The sequence below is a fragment of the Quercus robur genome, chromosome 10 (assembly GCF_932294415.1).
Source record: "Quercus robur chromosome 10, dhQueRobu3.1, whole genome shotgun sequence".
Lineage (NCBI taxonomy): Eukaryota > Viridiplantae > Streptophyta > Magnoliopsida > Fagales > Fagaceae > Quercus > Quercus robur.
In genome coordinates, this window is record NC_065543.1 from 19713979 (window position 1) to 19730464 (window position 16486).

Sequence of the window (16486 nt, forward strand, 5' to 3'; positions counted from 1 at the left end):
AGATGTAGTCTCGGTATGCCCAGATGTAGTGTGAGTGGCTGAGCCATGACCGGAAGGAGTGGCATGAGGGAAAGATTCACTCTTAGGTGCTTTGGAAGAGTGACTTTTGCTCGCTTGAAGAGACACCATGGATATTGGGCGAAGACGAACCAATATTTTTCATCTTTTGGTGGGTGAACATCTTCAAGAACCATGATCTTCATGAGAAGACTACAAAAAGGAAGACACGTTCGTGCTGCCGATCGTGTTGTTGTTTTTCCTATTGTCTAAAAAATGTGAGCACAAATATCAATCGGAACTCCAATGATGAGATCACATAAAAACTGTGCTCTTCCAAGATTGATGAAGTTGGTGTTAGATAGTGGATAAAGGTTGGAGAACATGATCAATGTGAGAGTCTTCAGTTCAGGTGCAAACTTTGCAGTTCCAATGGACGTGCCTTTGGATGAAATCTCATGATCTAGCCCAAGAATTTGAAGAATATCTTGCACTTGAGGAAGTCTATCATCATATGGAGTGAGGTCTGCATTTACCGATCGATTAATTCGAAGGACCTTTGTAATGTAGTCTGGAGTGATGATGAATTCCTTTCGTCGTACCTAACACTTCAATTCAACCCCGGTGAATCTAGCATTTGAGTAAAACTCCTTAACTAATTCATCAATCAGGTCCTCGAAGTTCCCAAACAGATCAGCCCAATCTTTTTCTTCAAAAATCTTAGGAATAAAAGTTGTTCCCAGGGTATCAAATTTCACAATCCGTTCCACCACAGTAGGAGCTTCTTCGAAAATGCTGGAGATTTTCTAAGAATCAAGGGGAGTCCTGAATCTCTCATTGTTTGAGTCATGAGATGAACGTTGGGTCCGTTTTGAAACAAAGGATGATGGAACATCAATCACTGGTTCTTTTCCATGAGAGGAACGACAAGACATCTGCAAAAGAACAAACATACAACAGAGAACCAATTGCAAAACCACAAGACACAAACACAAACTTAATTAGATCTAGGTTAGTCCATGAAATAAGCACATGATCATAAATAGGAAGAAATCTCACTCAAACATGTTGAATGAACCAAATATGCAGTAATGTGTAGCTAGCCTGATGGAAATACAAAAACATGGCTTTTATTTAAGCATGTGCAACACTGGTGCATGTGGTGTGCATATGTGATGCATGTGCAGGCAAGGCTAAGCACATTCTAAACCATGAAGTCCTCAAAAACACAAGTAAATGTCTTTGAGACATTTTACAATGAGCATGATATGACAACACAACATAAACAAGACATACTACTCAAAAATGAGAAGCACGCATGAAGAACATGTATTGTAGGCAACATACACCCAAATCCAACAAAACCCAAATAACAAACTCAACAAAATATACCTAAACCATATTCGAACATCATATTTTCAAAACTCAACAAAAACAAAAAAATCCAAGAAATGAAAGGCTAGAAACATGAAATACTTTGAGAAAATAAGATAACCAATACCTTGTTCTTGAAGATTGGTGAAGAGATGATGAAGAAAGTGGAGGTTTTGTGAGTAAACACGGTGAGTTTGGAAGAGGGAGACAATGAACAGTCACAATAAGCGAGGGAAAAATGAAAATTTTTTGAAAACTGCCCTAAAAATAACCCTCATTGTGCAAAACACGCGATTTTCGAGATTGGATGAAGCCGCGAACAAGTCACCAATTCAAGTCGCCAAAAACTCATGTGACAAAATTTTAAAATTTGTCTAAGTGTTTTTTGCGACTAGAAGTTCCACCCGCAAGAAAGTCGTGACGAGAGTCGCCAAACATTCTGAGTAAAACTAGCGACTGGAGCTTCCACTAGCGAACTAGTCACCAAACTGAGTTGCAAGAATCCTAAAAAAGCCAGATTTTTGAAAATTTTTCTAAGTCTTTTACGCGATTGGGGGCCTGACTCACCAGAGAGTTGCAAAAGCTTCTGAGTATGCTCGCGACTGGATTGACTTGCGAGAGTGAGTCGCCAAAACAGAGTTGCACAGTTTTTGATGTTTTTGAAGTTTTTCAAAACAAAAAACTTTCCAAAAACAATTAAAACACTCAAAAATCTTTTTGTGTTTGATGAACATATAATCGAGCATGTGCAACACATTTAATCAAGTACAATCACACAAATGAATAAGACATTCATTGAACATAGACATGTGTGATGTGTGTGGGTATCAAAGATGAGATAGTCCTTAGTCTAATGTGAAGTTTCAAATATTAATTCAACCATACACGATTAGTACGAGGAAAGTGACCAATCTCAATTATAGAAGTATGCATATATGACCTCCCACAAAACTTGATAACATGAACTTTGAAACTTTTCATTTAGCTTCATACACATCATAATATTTGATCATTTTGAATCAATACATCTCATTTTGAGATCAATGCCTAAAATTTTAGACATTTCAATTTGATGAACAAGCCTTTTTCTTTTTAGGTATCATACATTTTCATATAAGTCGCTTTCCCTTTTTCCTAGTCAATACTAGTATGTGCGACGGCTTTTACAGCTCATTATCTCTTTTCATTTTAAGATTTACATTGGTTGAGCTCTTTAAGCAAACAAAAATAAAAGAGTGGGAAGATATATAGGCACAAGTCTATGCAAGTCTCAAGATCAACAAAACCATTGACTAATCATTCATGACAAGTTTGAAAATCTATTTACAACAATCACATAGATGTCAAGATTTTTCCCACGATGATATGAGTGCATAAAGAACAAGCTATGCTCATAAATGCACAAAGCCGTTTGTATGAAGGTACAAGGCAAATTATGCATGTGACATAACACAAAAATGCTGATCAAACTTTTTGGATTTTCTACTTTTTATGTGTTTTTGGATTTTTGACACAAAAACAAGTAAAGATTGATAAAAAAAAAATGTAAAAACATTCAAAGCAAATAACAAACAAACACAAACATGCTATATAAATAGCCAATAAGATAGTGTGTGCTAAACAACAGTGAGAGCAAATCCAAATATATAAGTAAAGCACACGTCACACATGAGGTTCAAGGAATTGTACCAACACCGATGGTCCTACGAAATGATTCAAACCGTGGACCATCGAGAGGTTTAGTGATATTTGCCTTTTGGTTGTCCCTATGTATGAATTCAATACACACAACTTTATCTTCCACCAAATCCTAGATGAAATGGTAACGTATCTCTATGTGTTTCGACTTTGAATGCTAAACTGGATTCTTAGATAGATTTATAGCACTGGTGTTATCACAGAACATACACATTGTATCTTGGGGAATCCCGTAGTCATGAAGTAGCTTCTTCATCCAAAGAAGTTGTGTGCAGCAACTCCCAGCAGTTATGTACTCTGCTTCTGCTGTAAAGAGAGACACGGAATTTTGTTTCTTGCTCATCCAAGAGACAAGATTGTTCCCAAGATAAAAACAACCACCTGGAGTACTTTTCCTATCATCTACACTTCCAGCCCAATCTGCATCTGAATAACCCGCAAGGCAAGCATTAGAATCCTTTAAGTACCACAAGCCATAATCCGGAGTGACATTGACATATCTTATGATTTGCTTCACCGCTGTCATATGAGATTCGTTCGGAGCAACTTGATACTGAGCACAAACTCCCACACTAAAAACAATATCCAATCTACTTGTTGTAAGATAGAGTAAGCTCCCAATGATGCTCCTATACAAAGTTGGACTCACTTCTACCCCAGAAGGATCAAGATTAAGCTTTGTAGTTGAACTCATGGGAATGGAGGCATGCTTTTTGGAATCTAATCCAAACTTCTTGACAATATTTCTAGCATATTTTTCTTGTGAAATGAATATGCCCTCCTTCTTTTGTTTGACTTGAAGGCCCAAGAAAAATGTAAGCTCCCCCACCATACTCATCTCAAATTCTTTCTTCATCTCCTCGAAGAACTCTATAGCTCGAGCATCAGTGGTAGCTCCAAATACTATGTCATCAACATATACTTGAGCCACGAGGAGGTAGTTCTCATCATTCTTGACAAATAGAGTCCGGTTGGCATATCCTTTTTTAAATCCTCTATCCAAGAGGTAATGTGTAAGCTGATCATACCAAGCTCTAGGAGCTTGTTTCAAGCCATAAAGAGCCTTCTTCAATCTCAACACATGATCTGGGAAGTGAGGATCTTGAAAACCTTTGGGCTGTTCAACAAACACTTCTTCATTCAAATATCCATTGAGAAATGCACATTTCACATTCATTTGATAGAGTTTGAAGTTCATAGTACATGCAATTGTCATAAGAATGATAGACTCAAGCCTTGCTACGAGAGCGAAGGATTCATCAAAATTTACTCCTTCCACTTGAGTATATCCTTGAGCCACCAGCTGAGACTTATTCCATATAATCTCTCCATTTTCATCGGTCTTGTTCTTGAAGATCCATTTGGTGCTGATAACATGAACATTTTCAAGCCTAGGAATAAGTTCCTATACATCATTTCTTACAAATTGATTTAGTTCTTCATGCATTGACTCAACCCAATTTTCATCTTAAAGAGCTTCTTCTACCCTTTTTGGCTCAAATTGGGCAAGGTAGCAATGGTATGTTACATGATTGGCCAGAAGTATGTTTCACTTTCTAAGATGAAGATCTTCATCTAAAGACCCAATGATGTTACTATCTAGATGGTTTTTAACCACTCTTGATAATGGCTTCTTTGAGATGGACACTTCATCATTCCGGGAGATAGGAGGATGAACTTCAAGAGGAGTGAGAGGACTTGATGTTCTAGACATTGATCTTGTTTCCATTCTTGAGTTCACTGGAGTCGATTCCTTTTCCAGTGTAGGTTCTTCTCCTTCAATATCTTAGGCTTTGACCTCAACAGTGGGTCCTTTGGAGCATAGTCCTTCTCCATCATCATCAATCTCTACTTTTGTTATAGCATCATTAATTTCCACATTGATGGACTCCATTACCATTTTTGTTCTCTTGTTGAAAACTCTATATGCCCAGCTAGTAGAAGAATATCCAAGGAAGATGCCTTCGTCGCTTTTTGCATCAAATTTTCCAAGGTTCTCCCGATCATTTAAAATGTAACACTTGCTTCCAAATACTCGGAAGTACTTCACTTTTGGCTTCTTTCCATTCCAAATTTCATATGCAGTCTTCTTTGTTCCTACTCGGAAGAATATTCTATTACCAATGTGACATGAAGTGTTCATGGCTTCTCCCCAAAACTTTTGAGGAATTTGCTTGTTGAGTAGCATAACTCGTGCCATTTCTTAAATCACCTGATTTTTCCTCTCAACCACCCCATTTTGTTGAGGAGTTTTGGGGGCTGAAAATTCCTTTTTTATCCCATTCTTCTCACAAAAAGACTCAAATCTTGCATTCTCAAACTTCTTCCCATGATCACTCCTTATCTTGACAATAGGAGCCCATTTCTCATTTTGAAGTCTCTTGCACAAAATTTCCAATTTCTCACATGCTTCTGATTTTTCTCTAAGAAACTCCACCCAAGTGTATCTTGGGAAATCATCAACAATGACCATGATGTACCTTTTTCCTCCCAAGCTTTCCGTTCTTGTGGGCCCCATTAGATCAACATGAAAAAGCTCTAAACAATGTGAAGTAGCAATCACATTCACCTTGTGATGCCTTGCCTTTGTTTGTTTCCCCATTTGGCATGCACCACAAATGGTCTTCTCTACCTCTCCAAATTTTGGAAGTCCCTCAACAGCTTCAAGTTTAGATACTTTAGCCACTTGTTTGAAATTTGCATGCCCAAGTCTTTGATGCTAAAGTTCCAACATGTCAACACGAACACTTCTGCAGGAAATCTTTGACGTAGGAACTACTCCGTAGCAATTGTCGGTAGTCCTATTTCCCTCCAAGACTTGAATCCCTTCTTCATCAATGATTACATACCCCTTCTTTAAGAATTAAACAAGGAAGTCCTCATCACATATTTGAGTGATGCTTAAGAGATTCGTCTTAAGTCCTTTGATGTATAAGACATTCTTCAGTAGAGGTAATCCCGGTATCTCAATAGTTCCTTTGCCAAGAACTTAAGCATGACTGCCATCGCCAAATGTCACATAGTCACCGACCTTCTCTTTAAGTGACTTAAACAGTGATTTATCTCCTGTCATATGGCGAGAGCAACCACTATCAAGATACCATAGACATGAGTTAAATACCTTCAAAGAAGTGTGCACAAACAAGCAAGCATGGGACAAGCACTCTTGACCTTCAAATAAGCATTCTTGACCTTCAAATAGAAAATTGTCTTCATTTTCCACACTTTAGTTAGATTGAATTTTATTTTTATGATTATCAACCTTTTCACACAATATTCTATTTCTTCTTTTATACTTCTTAATCAAAGAATTTAACTTACATAAACTATTGTGCAGTATATGATTCTCATTTTCAAAATGTTTCAGCGTGTGAACAAACATTCTAGCATGTTTCTTTGTTCTTAATAACTCTAGAAGTTCATTGTTAGGACAATCTTCAAACATACTCATAGAGTATTATCACAAACATTTAAACCACAATTCAACATAGCCTTTTCCATAGCTTCATCCATAGCCAAGGGGTCTAGGATCGCACTTAGGTAATTAAACCACAGCAAGTGCACCCGCTCTAATATCAATTGAAAGTTCAAAAAGTGTGTAAAACACCTATGAACGTTTAGACCCCCAAATACAAAAATACCAACACAAGCTTATAATCAAACAATATATGTGCAAAATATGAAATATAAGCTATAACCAAATTGGTAACACACTCTAAACCATAATTAATTACAATCACAGCAGTAATTAAAAGGTAAAGAGAAAGGGAAGAAAGATGCAAACACAAAGATAACATGGCGATATGTTATCGAAGAGGAAACTGAAGTACTCGGCGAAAAACCTTTCCGCCGCCCTCCAAGCGGTCAATAATCCATTAAAGAATGAAGTTGGGATACATGAATAGCAGAAGTCCCTCCAAGCCTAATCTACCCAATGCACTTAAGCCCTCCAAGCTTCTTGCTCCAACAGGGTTACATCGAATCTTGTCTTCTCTAGCTTACCGGATCCCGCAATCGCCCATTGCATCAACCAAAATGAATTGGTCCCTTCTGAACTGCTTCCCAAGCACCAAAATACCTCCTCATTGATATGGGTACAGTGAGATAAGGATTTGACTAAATGTACCTCTCATGAATATGTCAATGGAGAGGGTGAGGGTAGAGGAATTTGGAGAATCAAAGGATGAAGATTATGGATGAGTCAATCTTGTTTTTCTCTAGGGTTTTTCTCTCAAAATTCTCTCTAGAAGCTCTTTGCATTTCGTGGGTTAAGGGTATTTATAGTAGGGTGTATGAGGAATGCGAAGAGTCAGTTATAACCAAACAAGGCATTTTGGCAACTCGAGCTCGCGACTGGAACGAGTCACGGGTTTGAGTCGCGAGCTAACTGCCTAGCCAGACTGGAAGTTTTGTCCTAAAGTGCTCCAACTATCATGACCCTTCAGCTCCCCCTACATGCTTCACACATGTGTCATTCTGGTAACTTGCCAGTCGCGAGGCAGTTAAGATCCAGTTGCGAGGCTCTTCTTGAGTGCACACATCTTAAGCTTTCTTCACACTCTCTCACACACTACCCTTACATAATTCCCACCTAAATACAGGGTATCTAATTGCTAAATTACAAGCAAATTTGGCAAGGAATAAAGCCAACACATGATTGAATAAATTCAACCTTACAACTTGCTTGCTAATTCATAGATAGAAAATGAACCCGAGCAAGTGTGTATTCTTTTCCTACAATTCAAACACCCGTCTATGACCACTGCACATCTTCCCAATCAAGATTCTCCTCCAATACCTATTTAGGCAAACCAAGGTCCAATTAAAAACAAAAACAAAAAAACAAATAAATAACATACATGATAGAGCAAAAGATATATGTGGAAGAAGTAACATATACATGCAAAAAGTAGAGACAGATGTAAAGACACAGCACATACAAGGAGACAATGGAATAACAACAATTATTCATCCGTTGAAAATCAATCATTCTTTTAACCACGTTTAGTTAACGTTGATTTTGCGCAGGATAAAATGAAAGGGAATAAAGAAGTGACAGTAGTTTTCTACTGTTTGGTTGGTCAGAAAATAGAGAAGAAAAGAAAAAAACAAAAAAAAAAAAAAACAAATGGTGTGGTTGGATGTTTTCCAAATGGGCCACCATCTTCCGTCTACCCAAATTGGTGAGAGGTGGAAAATGAGGAGAGAAAAAAATAATGAAAGTTAGCCCTTGTCTTTCAGCCCACTATGTCGCCCATGAGTTCCAACACACCACACCACACCAAGACCAACTTCACTCAATTCTTCAACAACAACCACAACTAAACCCAACTACTATACCCACACCGCAAAATAATGAAATTCAAAACACTACACCTACAATAAAAGAATAAAAAAAAAAAATACCCACATAACAAAACATAAAAACTCTTAAGCAAACATCTCAAATCCTTAAAATGCATGTTGATCTATCTAGCTGCATGCATTGATGAGTTTTTGGATGATAATCATACGTTTCCAGTTGGAGTATTTCTTCAAGATTTTAGTGTGTTTTATCTGTAGAAATACTAAATTTCATAGAAATGGGATTGAGAATCTGGCTAGTTCCATATCATTAGTGCCACCACCAATCCCATAAACCTCCGCAAATCCCTCACTCAACACTGCCACCAATCCAACAAACCTTTGCAAATCCTCACTCTTGTCAACACTACCATGAATCCTACAAATCCCTTGCTCTAGGCACCACCACTGTTACGACCACCTCAACCACGACTTCCACCACATCTACTACGAGGAGCTATGGTGATTCTTTGTTGTAACAGACCTGATCAAGAGAATAAATATGGTTTTAATTCGAGGAAAAACCAGACCTCCCAAGAGCAATTTGCTGAATAATATTCTGGTTGATTTTATTGATATAACGCGAAGCTATATAAATAGCTTTACAAACCAAGATAACAATAAACAACTCCAACATCCCTAAACAACTCAACATCTAGATAAGGATAAGCACGATTCCTTACCAAACTCCCTAATACTCCAATCTGATAACAATTCAGATTGCTATTATTATCTTCCCTAAACAAATTCGAATAAAAAGATAAAGCAAATTTGAAACAGAGGCACATCCACTCTAGCGTGTAACACATCAACTCCCACTGCTTCAACTGCTGCCTTGCGAACATAACATTCCTTCCCCCTTAAATTCGACCTTTGTCCTCAAGGGTAATATCAGGAAAACAAAGCCTCATTGCGCAAGCATCTTCGCAAGTAGCCTCTGCTGGTGACTGCCCTTGCCAATGGATTAAAACTTCTTCTTTGTTTCTCCGAGTTCGCCTATCCAAAACAGCTTGTGGAAGAGGACCCACAGCACCACTGCTCCCATCAATTTCTGGCAAGGAAGTACCCTGTTGGTTATTGCGGCCAAGTGACTGCTTGAGGTTGGAAACATGAAACACCGGATAAATCTTGGAGGTTTCAGGCAAGTTAAGCTTATAGGCAACTTCACTGACTCTTTGTATGATCTGAAAGGGTCCAAAGAATCAAGGAGAAAGCTTCAAATTCTTGCGCAAGGCCACAAATAAATGGCGGTAAGGTTGTAACCTCAAGTACACCCACTCTCCTACTTCAAATGATCTGTCCCTGTGCTTCTTATCTGCATAAAACTTCATCCTTGACTATGCCAGCAAAATATTCTCACGAAGCTCCTTCAAAACCTCATCTCATGCTATCAATTCCTTCTCCACTGCTTCAGTTCTAGCTGTTCCTGCAACATATGATAGTAAGTTTGGTAGGGGCCTACTATACACAACTTCAAATGGGGTCTTTTTGGTGGTCGTGTGAACGCTTGTGTTGTAACAATATTCAGCCCAGGAAATCCATTTAACCCACTCCTTGGGCCGAGGGCTTGAGCAACACTGCAAGTACATCTCCAACGTGCGATTCACTACCTCCGTTTGTGGATGATAAGTAGTACTAAAATTGAAGCTAGTTCCATTAAGGCAAAATAACTCCTCCCAAAACTTACTCGTAAATGTAGGGTCACAATCACAGACTATCGATTCAGGCAGCCCATGCAATCGGAAAACATGATCAAAGAATTCTTTGGCTACACTTTGAGTTGTGTATGGATGAGAAATGGGAATAAAATGTACGTACTTGGAAAGTCAATCCACAACCACAAGAATGGTTGATTTACCCATAGAAGTGGGCAAACCATCCACAAAATCCATCGATATATCAGACCACACCTTAGTTGGAATAGGCAAAGGTTGGAGAAGGCCAGTTGGGTTGGTACATTCAGCCTTATGTCTCAGGCACACATCACAATGGCAAATATAGTCTTGCATTTGTTTCTTCATTCCTAACCAATAAAAAACTGATCGAATCCTCTGCAATATTTTGTGTAGACCTTCATGAGTACTTGAATGAAACTCTTGGATTATAACTGGAAGTAAAGGAGAATCTGAGTTGAGATAAATCTGATTCTTGAAAAATAATACTCCCTCCTTGAATTCCCATGGACCAACCGCCTCCCCTTCTTGAACAAGCTTGACAATGTGCTATAGTTTTGGGTTAGTTTGCACCTCCTCCTTAATCGTATCAAGCCATCTAGGGAATGGGGTGGAGATTGCAGCAAACTATGCATTTTCTTCCCTTCTTGAGAGTGCGTCTGCCAATTGATTCTCTGTTCCCTTTTAGTATTCAACCTAGAAATCATACCCCATCAACTTGGACAACCATTTTTGTTGAGCATACATTGTGATTCGCTGCTCCCATAGGAATTTAAGACTTCAGTGATCGGTTCTCATTGTAAAGGTTCGACCAAGGAGGTATGGCCGCACTTCTGAACAGCCAACACCAAGGATAGCATTTCTTTTTCATATGTTGAGAGTAATAAGTTCCTTCCCTACAATGCTTGACTGAAAAAAGCAATGGGTCACCTCTCTTGCATTAAAACTCCGCCGACACCACTCCCTGAAGCATCGCATTCCACCACAAATACGTTTGCAAAATTAGGAAGAGCCAACACCGGTGCTTAAGTCATTGCCTCTTTAAGATCTTGGAAGGACCTTTCAGATGTAGAAGTCCATGTGAAAGAATCCTTTTTTAACATGTTGGTCAATGGCAACACAATCTTCCCATAATCACGAATGAATTTTTGATAATAGCCTATAAGCCCCAAAAATCCTCGAAGGGCCTTTGGAGTCTTGGGTTTCGACCACTCCATCATGGCAGCCACCTTTTGGGGATCCACAAATATCCCCTCCACATCTATCAAATTTCCTAGATACTTGATTTGTGTTTGCTCAAATTGGCATTTTTCCCTTTTTAAGAACAGATTTTGACTTTGCAAGATGTCTAAAACGATCTTGACATGTTGCCAGTGATCTTCCCAAGAACTGCTATATATTAAAATGTCATCAAAAAATACCAATACAAATTTTCAAAGGTACCTTTTAAAAATGTCATTCATCAAAAATTGGAAGGTGGATGGCGCATTTGTCAGTCCGAACGGCATCATAAGAAACTCATAATGCCCATGATGAGTGCGAAAGGCAGTTTTTGAAATGTCAGGAGGATGGGTCCTTATTTGATGATAACCTAAGCGTAAATCCAATTTAGAAAAGTACCTTGCAGCATGCAACTCATCTAGGAGTTCATCAATAACCGGAATTGGGAATTTGTCCTTCACTGTAATTTGATTGAGTGCTCGATAATCGACGCACATTCTCCATGAACCATCACTTTTTTTGACAAACAAGACTGGTGATGAATAAGGACTATTACATGGCCTCACTATACCAAACTTGAGCATCTCTTCCACTTGTCGTTCTATCTCCTTCTTTTGAAAATGAGGATACCGATATGGCCTCACACTGACTGGTTCGCTTCCAGGTACCAATGGAATGCAGTGGTCATGAGCCCGTGATGGTGGTAATCCCTTGGGCTCCTTAAAAAGATCCTGGAAGGAATTGATGAGATTAATGAGATTTTGATCCGTAAGGATGTTAGGAATTTTTTTCCTTCTCCCCCATGGCAATGGCGTGAAATTGTATGAAAGCACTATGCTTGCTCCCCTTAAGAAATTTTCCCACCTTATTCCCGTAAATCTGCTTGTGTAGGTTAGACATTCCTTGCAAAGAAATTCTTTTCCCACCATATTGGAATCTCATGAGTAGTTTAGAGAAATCCCATTCAATCATTCCCAACATTCTAAGCCATTGTGCTCCCAAAACCACTTCATATCCTTCTAACGGTAAGAGATAAAAATCTATATCAAGAGTAACCCCTTGTATCCACACTTGCACTCCAATGCACCTTCCCTTGCAAGAGATCCTTCCACCACATACAACCTTTACATTAAATTGTTCTTCTGTGTTACATGTTAATCCCAACTTCTCTGCCAACCTCTCTTCGGTAAAGTTGTGGGTGCTCCCTAAGTCAATCAGCACAACCAGTGATTGTTGGTTGATGACCCCATGGACTTGCATGGTTTGAGGAGCAAGGGAACCAGCCATGGCATGCAAGGATCTCCAAATCTTCGCTGAATTCCTTCTCTTAACATCTTCAGTTCCATCACCACTATCCTCTTCTGGCCAGCAACCTTCAATCAAAAAAAGCTTCTTACACCGGTGTCCAGGAGTAAACTTCTTGTCACAATTGAAGCAAAGTCCCTTATCTTGACATTCCTTCATCTCAGTTGGTGATAACCTTTGAATGGCGAGAGTAGATAGAGGTGGGTGACCAGTGATTGTTGGGCTAGTTGATACAACCCTCTTCAGCTCAAAATTGGAATTGGATCACTTCTGATATTTAGCCTCATAGAGTCAAGCCAAACCTACTACTACAGAAAAAGTTGTTGGCTTCATGGCTTGAACATCTATCCTCATGCCCTCCTTTAGACCACCAATGAAACAAGCGACCTATTGAGACTGATTCAACTTTCCCACTTGACTGAGGAGTTTCTCAAATTAGGTTTAATACTCTCGCACCGAACCAATCTATTTGAGCCTTGTAAGATCTCCAAAAAAATCATCAAATTCCGTTGGCCCATACCTCGCATTCAGCCCTTCCTTGAGTGTGAGCCATGTAACTTCCTTCTCTTCTTCCTTAAGTATCTGGTACCACAACTGTGCCTCGCCTTCTAGATGATATGTCACTAATGGAACCTTCTCTTCCTCGGCAATTTTTTGAAATTCAAAGAATTGCTCCACTCGACAAACCCAACTCGTCGGATCTTCACTGCCATTGAAGCAAGGAAAATCAAGTTTGGTAACTTTTGGAATTACCGTGCCATGAAACTCAGTGGAATCATGAGAGCCTTTATAATTGAATTGATGAGATCCACCACCATCGTGTGAACTCTCCCCTCGTTCCAGACTCTAGCTGCCCAATATTTGTTCTAATAGGGTATTCATGGACGTTATTGCCTTCATCAATGTTTCCTGTAACTCGCAGAACTTCTTGTCTTGCCCCGCTGCTATGGAGCCTATCTCTGCCTCCAAACGATCAATGTGTGATTCATCCATGACCTACTCTGATACCAAGTTGTTACGACCACCTCGACCACGACTTCCACCATGTCTACCGCGAGGAGCTATGGTGATTCTTTGTTGTAACAGACCTGATCAAGAGAATAAATATGGTTTTAATTCGAGGAAAAACCAGACCTCCCAAGAGCAATTTGCTTAATAATATTCTGGTTGATTTTATTGATATAACGTGAAGCTATATAAATAGCTTGGTATCAGAAACTCAACATCCCTAAACAACTCAACATCTGGATAAGGATAAGCACGATTCCTAACCAAACTCCCTAATACTCCAATCTGATTACAATTCAGATTGCTATCCCTAATACTCCAATCTAATAACAATTCAGATTGCTATTCTTATCTTTCCTAAACAAATTCGAATAAAAAGATAAAGCAAATTTGAAATAGAGGCACATCCACTCCAGCATGTAACACAGCAACTCCCACTACTTCAACTGCTCCCTTGCAGACATAACAACCACCATCCCTTCCCTCTGTCTTCTAATTGTAAGTCTTTGTTTTGAAAGAAAATTTCTCATTCATTCAAAATAAGATTTCTTTTCTCTCTTTTCATTGCTAAGTTACACACCCCAAGGGACTTGAGCCCACAACCTTATTTCTCCATTTCATTATCAAGTGAAGAGGAACTGTCATATGAGCTAGAGCCCATTGACCATCTAAAAATAAGCTAAAACAAGAATTCGAGCATTGTGACATACATATAGTAAATATACATTTTGTCCTTAGCTTGGGGTTGCTGTCATTTTGGCCCCTTGTGTTCTAAAATTGTCAATTTACAGTACACCCTCAACTTTGAGAGCAAACTCAATATGCCCCTTCCACCCATCTGTTAAAGGTTTCCGTTGACTTCACTAATTTTATTTTTACCCATCATTAAGACATGCTTAACTAGTATCAAAAAGGCTGAGGATCTGGATTCTGAACCCATCATTAAGGGTTTGGCTTCTCCTCGTTTTCAGTGGCTGACTTCCAAACTCATGTGGAAATTTCCCATGAGCTTGAGGGGGGGTGAAGAACATAAGGTAGCAGAGGATGAAGCCATTTCTGGTGATGAAGACGAAGAACCTTTAGATGCTATCAGACTTGCAAAAGGCAAGATGAAAACGGTGTCGTAGTGAGAAGAAGTCATACGCACCATATTACTAAAACTCAATGCAAAATGCAGCGATTGGTTAAGTCAGTCAGTTAGGCTTAATGCAGTTATATTCAAATATGTTAATGGTGGTTAATTAGTTATAACAACCTCCATGATTTACGCTTTCTCTCACTCTCTCTCTGATTATGTATATAAGCTTAGCACAGCTCAGTGATGTGTGTTGGGGATTACATTTTCAGAAATAATAGAATTCTAGAACTCTCTTTTTCTTCTTTTTCTCTCAATTACTCTTTCTCTATTTTCTTCTTTGTTTCTCCGTTCATGGTATCAGAGCTCTAGCTTCCATGGCGTCTGCAACTACAAACTCATCTTCAACCTCTTCTTCTACTTCAACCACAGTACCTACAATGGTTAATCCCATAACTCACATCAATCCCTCACTGTTACTACTTTCAAATATGTCATCTATGGTGACTGTTAAACTAGATTTCTCAAATTTTATTGTTTGGAAACATCAAATAGAGGTAATTTTGGAAACTTACTCTATGATTGATGCTATTGATGAAACTACTGTAGCTCCAGATCAATTCTTGAAGGATTCCTCAGGTAATTTTACAACTGAAATCAATCCTGTGTTTCTCACTTGGAAGAATCGAGAACAGGCATTGTTTACATTTCTCAACTCCACACTTTCACCTTCTGTTCTTGCTCTCACTGTAGGGCAGAAATCTGGTAGGGGTGTTTGGAAGGTTCTAGAAAAACGATTTGCTTCAGTTTCTAGGTCTAGTGTGATGAGCCTTAGAAACGAATTGAATGCAGTCAAGAAAGGATCAGACTCCATTGATGTGTATTTCCAGAAAATCAAGCAGATTTGTGACAGGCTTGCTGCTGTATCAGTTGTTCTTGATGATGAAGATTTGCTTCATGTTGCTCTTAATGGTCTACCATCAGAGTATGATTCATTTAGTTCTGCCATAAGAACTCGTAGTGATGTTATTTCAATTGAAGAGCTTAACATTCTTCTTAATGCTGAAGAGAGGGCTATTAGGAAGAGGTCTGGTCTAGTTGATACTACTTCCATGGCTATGGCTGCAAATTATCAATCTCAAGGGTTTCATAGAGGTAGAGGCAGGCACAATAATCAAAAAGGCCGTGGAGGTGGAGGTAGAGGATATTTCAGTGGTTTCAGTGGTGGTTCATCAAATGGTCCTTTCAATCCAACTCTTCCTCAGTTCAATCAACCTCAATCTGGTCAAGCAAGATCCCCAGGGTTTCAGCAAAATTTTCACGGTCAGAATCAGAGACCACAGTGTCAAATTTATGGAAAGAATGGACATGGAGCTCTTGATTGTTATCACCGGATGGATTTTTCTTTTCAAGGCAAGCATGCTCCATCAAAACTTGCTGCAATGGTGGCTAATTCTGCTCAGGTTCATGGAGCAAATGGTTGGCTTACAGACATTGGTTGCTCTGATCATGTGACACCTGATCTTGCTAATCTTTCCTTGCAACAACAACCTACTTCAGGTACTGAAACTGTGACTGTTGGAAATGGCCAAGAGTTGTCTGTTACTCATATTGGCAATGGTGAGTTGTCTACTTCTTCTCATACCTTTAAGCTTGATGGTATACTTAGAGTTCCTGACCTTGCTTCCAACCTTTTGTCTGTTAATAAACTTTGTTTACAAAACAATGCATTTTGCTATTTTGATACTTATAGATTCTCTATCCAGGATTTAATTTCAGGGAAGATCCTTTA

The 16486-nt window shown here is 38.9% G+C and overlaps 2 protein-coding genes across 2 annotated transcripts in view; both read right to left on the bottom strand.

The window, feature by feature from the left end:
• LOC126701389 (ammonium transporter 3 member 1-like) overlaps positions 1-16486 on the bottom strand; it is an 88871-nt gene that overhangs the window by 47742 nt on the left and 24643 nt on the right. The gene's annotated exons all lie outside the window — the stretch shown is intronic.
• Positions 9273-13429, bottom strand: LOC126703934 (uncharacterized). The gene is made up of 6 exons (XM_050402987.1): positions 13365-13429; positions 13132-13317; positions 12171-12834; positions 11706-12037; positions 11123-11477; positions 9273-9596 (listed from the first exon to the last, which is right to left on the bottom strand). Exons 1-6 carry the CDS (start codon positions 13427-13429, stop codon positions 9273-9275), a joined length of 1926 nt encoding a protein of 641 aa, XP_050258944.1.

What these genes read in the sequence shown, in the direction of transcription:
- LOC126703934 (XM_050402987.1), bottom strand. Translation starts at nt 13,429, where the DNA reads ATGGTGGTGGATCTCATCAATTCAATTATAAAGGCTCTCATGATTCCA. An exon ending in AAGGAAGGGCTGAATGCGAG is followed by an intron (nt 12,835 to 13,131) that starts GTATGGGCCAAC and finishes TGTATCAACTAG; the next exon opens with CCCAACAATCACTGGTCACC. An exon ending in GATGAGTTGCATGCTGCAAG is followed by an intron (nt 11,478 to 11,705) that starts GTACTTTTCTAA and finishes TTTAATATATAG; the next exon opens with CAGTTCTTGGGAAGATCACT.